The 8,170-nt window shown below is 32.3% G+C and overlaps 1 protein-coding gene and 1 long non-coding RNA gene across 2 annotated transcripts; one reads left to right on the top strand and one right to left on the bottom strand.

The window, feature by feature from the left end:
• The first annotated feature begins 417 nt into the window (after nt 1–417).
• Nucleotides 418–6,189, top strand: LOC127261631 (cysteine-rich receptor-like protein kinase 2). Its single transcript, XM_051289913.1, has 8 exons — nt 418–514; nt 1,429–2,207; nt 2,953–3,066; nt 3,138–3,277; nt 4,291–4,501; nt 5,256–5,490; nt 5,617–5,767; nt 5,857–6,189. Exons 2-8 carry the CDS (start codon nt 1,451–1,453, stop codon nt 6,187–6,189), a joined length of 1,941 nt encoding a protein of 646 aa, XP_051145870.1. The 5' UTR covers nt 418–514; nt 1,429–1,450.
• On the bottom strand, nt 5,255–7,732 carry LOC127261632 (uncharacterized). Its single transcript, XR_007840941.1, has 3 exons — nt 7,423–7,732; nt 5,836–6,229; nt 5,255–5,708 (listed from the first exon to the last, which is right to left on the bottom strand). It is a non-coding gene; the product is annotated as an uncharacterized LOC127261632 (long non-coding RNA).
• Between the last annotated feature and the right edge of the window lie 438 nt (nt 7,733–8,170).

The following is an 8,170-nucleotide window of genomic DNA, read 5'->3' on the forward strand; positions in this document are numbered from 1 at the left end:
TTCCTCTTACAAAGATTTTAAAATATTGTATTTTATATGTATGCAATATAATAAATAAATTTACGAACCATTGTACCTTTAAAATTTTAATAGTATTATATATATATATATATAAATTGACAATATTGTTGTAATAATATGTGAAATATAATAAATGTTTTAAAATGTTATATAAAACTTGTAATTACTGAATAATTGAATTTATACATATTAAAATAGCAAAATGAATTGAGTATTACAAATATTTCCGAACGCGTTATTGCTGGAAAGTCTCGAGAACCCATCGAAACAAAACCCCAGATCATTACAACGTCAAATGACACGCGTACTTATTCAATTATTTGCAAGTGAGCAATATATATATATATATATATAGAGAGAGAGAGAGAGAGAGAGAGAGAGAGAGAGAGAGTTTGAAATTCTTTCTAATATTCATCACATCAATGGGTAATCGAAGCTGATCATCGTCCTCGACGTTGTAAAGAAAGCTTCAAGCATACATATTCTTTTCCATGTAAGAATTACTACAATATTGCTGATTATAAGAGATTTCTTTCTCTAGTTATCTTTTAAATTGATTTGAAATTGATTTAAATTTTTATTTAAAGTTCATGTTTGATGTAATATTTTATAAAATTATATAATGTATTTTCTTATTGAAAATCGTAAAGGATAAATATTATTGATTTCGATTTGAAATCACAAAATAACAAAGTTTAGATCTCTTTGGAATCAACAAATATATACATTTGTTATGCAATTTTGTGCTTATAGATTCATCAAACTCATTGGAAATTGAGGGTGTATTTATTTAGTAACTTCTTTTAAAATTTAAGTAGTATGTTGAAAATAATTTTTTTTTTTTCAATAATAATATATTTTTACGTAAATGATTTGATTTGAAGTTTTTAAAAAATAAAAAATAAAAATAGTAAATCTAAATACAAAATATTACAAGTAAACACATTCAAAGATTCAATAAAAAAAAATCGAAAGTAAACAAGACTTTCATGTGCAAAGATGCAAATTTCTTGAAATAACATGGACTAGATTCTTTCAAATAAACAATAAATTTTTAAACAAAAATTCTAAATAACAAATATATTAATTATAATTAAAAAAATTATTTAGAAATTAAGACCACTCTGCAAAAATAATAATTTTGGTATTTTTGAAAGGTGGTTACTCCAACCCTGTACTTTGGAGTTGCTACACTCTCAGCAGAATTTCTCTCATTTAATTTTTTAATATAATATTAATATATTAATTTTGAATGCAAAGTTAATATATAGTGTAATATATATATACATAAAATTAAAAAAAAATTGTGACATGATTTTTTTAAATAAAAATAATTATTGAATAATAAAGTACAGACTTATAAAAAAAAAAAAAAAAAAAGCCTTAAAGTTTATTTCTTGTGTATAGAAAGCTTACGACGGCGACGGCGATGACGAAGGAAAATATTCTCCCGCGAGTCCTTCTCCTCCTCCTCACAATTCTTGTACCTTTCCGAGCAACCTTTGCCGACCCGCGGATAGCCACCGTGGCAATGATATGCGGGCCGCCGGGCGCAAACGCCACCCTTTACGTCCCCAACTTCGTCGGAAGTATGGAAAACATAACCACGAAGATCCGAACATTCGGCTACAGCACAGCCGTAACCGGCACCGGACCGACTATAAATTTTGCCTTATCGCAATGCTACCGTGATCTCTCCTCTACGGATTGCATGCTCTGCTACGCGCAGCTGCGCACCGTTTTGCCTCAGTGTTTCCCGAGCATCGGGGGAAGGCTTTTTCTCGACGGGTGCTACCTAAGGGCTGAGATCCATGAATTCTTCGGTCAATATGTTGGTCCGAGTGATCGGGCAGTTTGTGGTAATCGAACACGTAGGGGTGACTCCGGATTTAGGGTTGCGGTCCGGCAGGCTTTGTCGCGAGCAATTGTTGTGGCGGCGAGTAATGATGGGTATGCTCGGGTGGAGGAGAGGATCGCGCCGTTTCATAATGAATCGGTTTTTGTTTCGGCCGACTGCTGGAGGACGGTGAATGCGAGTTCTTGCCGGATTTGTTTGGAGAATGCGTATGCTTCGCTGTCGGGATGCTTGCCGTGGTCGGAAGGCAAGGCTGTCAATACGGGATGCTTTGTTCGATACTCGGACTTCGATTTCCTTAATCCTGTTCCCGGAAAAGGGAGTTCAAGAGGTAGAATTTTTCGAGCTTTTGTTGAAGTTATAAGGAGTGTCAAAATTGAACCTAAATTGAAAATACAAACTCATTTGATTTGAAAATTTTCGATCTGAACTCTAACAAAAAATAAAGTTGGACGAGATTGAATTTCGAATTGACTTAATAATGTTTTTTTAAAAAAAAAGTCAGATCAATGAACGACCCGAAATCCCAACTTGGCTTTATATTACAATTATAATAATTATTACTCTCTCCCTCATGTAAAAGTATGTCCATTTAACCGGGCACGAGTTTTAAAAAAAGGTAGTTAAAAATACTTTTTCCTTTTATGGTGAAGAAAAAGTATAAAATGTGGTATTTTTTTTAACTTAAAAAGAGAAACTAGAATAAGTTTGGAGGATGTGGAAAATAATAATAAATTTGAATGACAAAAAGAGTATGTTTAACTTAATTTCAAATTAAATTATATTATTAAATAAAAATATATTATGTTTTTGGGTTTGTTTCATAGTTTGTTTTCTATTGGGCTTGTTCGGGTTATTGAATGACTTAAAATAAAATCAGATCAACCTAAATCTTTTCCGAAAGAATCCGTGTTGTGTTCGTGTTTGAAGTTTTGGTTTGAAACTTGGTTTGTAAATTTTTCTTATATCTAGAGTTCAACCCAACAAAAACAATCCCAATTACATGAATCGACACCCTACTTACAACTTTGCCGAATAATTTGGCATGGATAAAAGATCGATTTTATGTTGCGCAGGAACAGTGATAATTATTACCAGCGTCCTCGTGGGTGCTGCAACTGTTTTACTCATTGGAGCAGTCATCGGACGTTATCTCTGGAAGCAACGAGTGATTCAAAAGAAACGAAAAGGTAAATTTTTCGTCATCTTGTCTTAACAACATCAACAATGTGATTGAGTCAAGTCGTCTGCATTTCTTTAGGTTCGGGTGACACTAAGAAATTAGTGAAAACACTAACAAAAAGTGGCTTAAACTTCAAATACTCGGCACTTGAGGTCGCAACCTCTAAATTTGATGAGGCCAAGAAGCTCGGACAAGGCGGATTCGGCACGGTGTATAAGGTATATCTTCGACAAACCAATAAGTTTAATTTATAAATATATATAAGGTAAAAAAATAATAATAATAATAAAACAAAACAAAACAAAAAACACTAGGTTGTATTAGAATATCAAATAATCACATTTTATTGCGTTTAAAAGTTTTGAATATATCTGATCGATGATAAGTAATATCGTCCATATTGGTCGCCACATCAGTCTCCGTGACTTAACTCTTTGAGGTTCGTTACAAAGACTAAATTTGATTAATTTAATTTTTAATTATTTTTAAATATAAAAAACAAATTTAAATGAAACCAAATACAATTACCCCCATTTTGTCAAAGAATTTGGGTAAATGTATTTTAAATGATTTAATTATAAATATATATATATATATATTTGTGATGCAATGAATTTAAAATCCAAAGTTGGTTGAAGATTTCGATTTCATCTTATTAACCTTTCAAATTCGGTGGCGGTTACCGTGTTAAATTTGAAAAAAGTTTATCATCGATCAAAAATTCCAAAAAAATACTGATTTAGAGTTCAGAAAGCACCGACTAGAAGCATAGATAGCACATGCTTAGTGAAATAAGAGCGTATGTTATATTTAAAATATGTGTTTTCTAAACTCTTGATCGAAGCTTTCTAGACTTTCGAATCAATGTTATTTTAGTAAATCATTATTGTATTATAAGTTCTATAGGAGTATGTCATGTGCACTGTATTAGTATGTCATGTCATATCCTATTAAGTCTTATATTGTATTTGTATTATATTATATTAATATAAATAATATGTTGTCTGAACTTTTGATCAATACTATTCGAAAAAATCAGCACAGTGTCGATCTAATTTCTCCAAAGTAGCACTGTAACAACACCCTTCAAGTTCTCTCATTTAAAATGCTTCCTGAACCTAAAAATGAATTTTAATTAAAAAGAATTTCAAATCTCAAATAACTAAAACTCAAATATAAACGATCTAACCAAATAGGGGCTAATATTAATCACTAAATTGGGATGCCGCAGGGAGTTTTGGCGGACGGACGAGAGATAGCCGTGAAGAGGCTATTCTTCAACAACAAACATAGGATTGTAGATTTCTACAATGAAGTTAAAATCGTTAGCAGTGTCGAGCACAAAAATCTCCTACGTCTCCTCGGCTGCAGCTGTTCAGGACCCGAAAGCTTATTGGTTTACGAGTTTTTGCCCAACAAAAGCCTTGACTACTTTATTTTTGGTACTTCTCCAATTTAAGTAAATATTATATTTATTATTATTATTTTTTTCTTTTTCATTTGCATTATTTTTCTCAATCTTCTTAGAGTGTGTTGGTTTCAAAATTTTTCTTCAATTCCTACTATTCATTAAATTTTTTGCCCCAAAAATATCGAATCAAATATTTATTTTTTATATTAATTATACTAAAATTTACATTCAACATATTGCATCAAAACCTATTTATATCACATTATATAACTATTCTAATTCAAACTTCTTACAATTGAAATTTCAATTCAAGAGATTCACTTGTAATCATATTTATATATATTTAAAATTTTCGATTCTAAAAACTAATTTGTATTTCCTCCTTCCCTTAAATTATTTTACTATTATTTTTTTTGTTGCCTATATTATGAAAAAATCAGTTACAATAAATAATTTTACTCACTTATAATATTATTATTCTTAGTTTAATTAATAAATAGTAACCATTTTATTATTACTTTTTTAGTTACTCTATTATTTTTTATGAATAATTTGATAAATTTATTATAATATTCTTACTTTACTTCCATTCTTGTTTCACTCTAACATTAAAATATTGTTATATTTCTATTAAATATATGTAATTTTATTAGAGTATAATTTTTAAAATCCTTTAACCACATTTTAAATTTAATATATATTACATAATCATCCAATCTACAAATAACAGTAAAATTAAACTTTCAACTGGACTCTAACTATGTAAGTATTCATTTTGACTCCAGATGCTACCAAAGGGAAGGAACTGAATTGGGAAAAAAGATTTGAAATAATAATAGGGACAACAGAAGGACTGATCTACCTCCACGAGAATACGAGAGCTCGAATCATTCACCGCGATATAAAGGCAAGTAATATTCTCTTGGACTCAAGATTCCAGCCAAAAATTGCTGATTTCGGGCTCGCGAGGTCGTTCCAAGACGATAAAAGTCATATAAGCACCGCCATCGCAGGAACATTGTAAGTACACAAATCCACCTTAAGAAAATCCGAACAATAAATTTATAGACAAGGTTAGTACTGATCAAAACTTTTGCGTGAGGTTATTAATTAATATTCATGACATCTTATGTTGTTGGTCTGAAGAGGATACATGGCACCCGAATACTTTACCCACGGGCAGTTGACAGAGAAAGCCGACGTGTATAGCTTCGGGGTTCTTGTTCTGGAAATCATTTCTGGGAGAAAGAATAACCAAAGCGATCACGAAGAGCATAGAGACACTTTGATAACCATTGTATGAACCTAAAAAGAGTTCTTGTAAATTAATCATTTCATCATACAAAAAATTAAATTAAATCTTACCTGTCATTCAACATGAATCAGGTGTGGAAGCATTTCCAGCTAAGGACAGTTGAGGAAATCATCGACCCAAACTTGATCGCGAATAACTACCAAAGGAACAACAACATTAAAGATGAGATTGTACGAGCCGTTCATGTGGGGTTGTTGTGCACACAAGAAGTCTCTTCGCGGCGGCCATCCATGTCGAGGGTGCTACAAATGCTCGTGAATAAAGAAGAAGATCTTCCGGTGCCGTCAAATCCCCCATTTTTGAATGAAAATACAATGGAGCTTCATGGTGTGGCTGAGAATAATGGATCGTCGGATGTTGCTTGGATTGCAAGCATTTCGGGGAGTACATTCTCTCCCAGATGAGATCGATTAAGTTGGGATGTGTCGGAAGTCGTAGAAAGTTCTGCATTATGGAATGTTCCATACAGACAATGGAAGATTTGCATTGCAGAATTTGATCGCGTATTAAATTTTGATAACTTCAAGTAGCGAATATTTGTACCTTAAAATTTTATGGTACTTAGCTTACAAAGTTAAGAATACAGTAGAATGCTAGAATACACACAAAATGTGTATATAGGCGGAAATGTAAATAAGGATTTCAAATCTTCAGCCATTGCAACATTAAAACCGTGATGTGGGAAAAAAGAAAGAATTGCAGTTGCAGCTATGGCGACGGTGTGTGTCTTCCTTTATTTATTTATCAAATTCTTGCTCAATTGAACTCAATCGTGTAGTTTTCAAAATATAGTGTAAGCTTAGTAACTTGTTTGATTTTGACACTTACAATGAATATGCTCATCACAAATTTTAGTTAACAACTTCGAACCTTTTTTCCCCCAAAAGTGGATCCCAAGAGGTCGAGATGTACATGAGAGTTAGTTTGAGACCAAGTAGTCATCAAATTATTGTTGTCAAATGGATCTATAAGGCAAATAAGAATGACAAAAGATAGGTCGAGATGTACAAAGACCATTGGAAGTGATAAAAAAAACATAGAATTGACTATGAAGAGGTATTTGGCCTCAATTTCTCGATCGAAGATAATTCAGTTACTAATCTCACTTTTGGCACAAAATCAATGAAAGATGCACCAATCGAATGCCAACTCCGCTTTTCTGGGTATCTTATGGAAAGCGTGTTCATTTAAGGTCATAAAGATGAAGTCTAAAAATTGAACAAGATACTCTATGTGCTCAATCTAGCTCCTAGAGCATGAAATAGTTGTCTATTTTCAAGATGGTGGATTCTCAATATGCTAAAGTGTCTATGCGCTCTATGGAAAGGAGGAAAATAAACATGCATTGTTTGTTCGTGTTTATGTGGATGATCTCACTTTTATCGAAAAAAATTGAAGGATGGTTGAAGAATTGAAAAAGTCATGGCTTAAGAATTTGAAAGAAGTGATATGTGACTAATTTCATATTACTAAAGAATTAAGTTCAAATACAAGAAGGGATCTTCATCTCCCAAAAACTCTTTGCAAAAGAAGTATTAAAGAAAGTTTGGGTGTGCTTCTTTGACTCTGGTTTACTGCGCGATGAAATTAAGGCCCCAAACCCATTATAGAGACAAATACTGACACACCTACTCTACCTTGACAATTTAGGTTTGAACCCTTTCACCTTCTTCCTGTCATGGAAAATCTTGTACCTTCACTCTTCTTTTTGTACCGATGAATTCGTGCCACGGAACGCGGCTTCGAAGGCAGCGGCTGAAGGCCTTTTCTTGGGGCCATGCGGCAGGACTTAGGAGAAGAAGAAGAAAGGAGTATAGAGGAGGAAGAAGAACAGAAGAATGGAGAAGAGGAAGAAAAACGAGGAAAAAGAAAAAGAAAGAGGAAGAAGGGAAAACAAGAGGAAGAAGACAACAACGACCGGAAGGTGTGGCGGCGGCTCTAGAAGGGTTTTAGGTTCAAAATGGTTTCTCATTTTTTATGTTTTTTTTAATATATTTATAATTAAAAATAATATATTAAAAATAAAAATAATATTATTACCTAGTAAATTAGTATCCATGAAAACCTCTTAAACCCAAACAAAATCGAGGCCAAGGAACAACTTCTCAAATTACGAAAAAAAATCAAATTCAAATCTTCTCAAACTAATTCCACAGAAACACAATCTTAATATGCTTAAAGCAAACACATGAGCACGTCTACGAAGTGGGAGCAAAGTTATCCAAAACAAGAAGAATGAAAAATGATTTGATTCCACATGTTCAAAAGTATTGTTGGAAGTTTAAAGAGCTTTTAATTTAATTTATTTTATTTAAAAAAAAAAAAAAAGACTATATAGCAACACGGCTGCACCAAAATGGGTTGCCTACGTACCTAAATTTAAAG

This window comes from Andrographis paniculata, unplaced genomic scaffold, assembly GCF_009805555.1.
Source record: "Andrographis paniculata isolate CXL003 unplaced genomic scaffold, ASM980555v1 Contig64END, whole genome shotgun sequence".
NCBI classification, from domain to species: Eukaryota; Viridiplantae; Streptophyta; class Magnoliopsida; order Lamiales; family Acanthaceae; genus Andrographis; species Andrographis paniculata.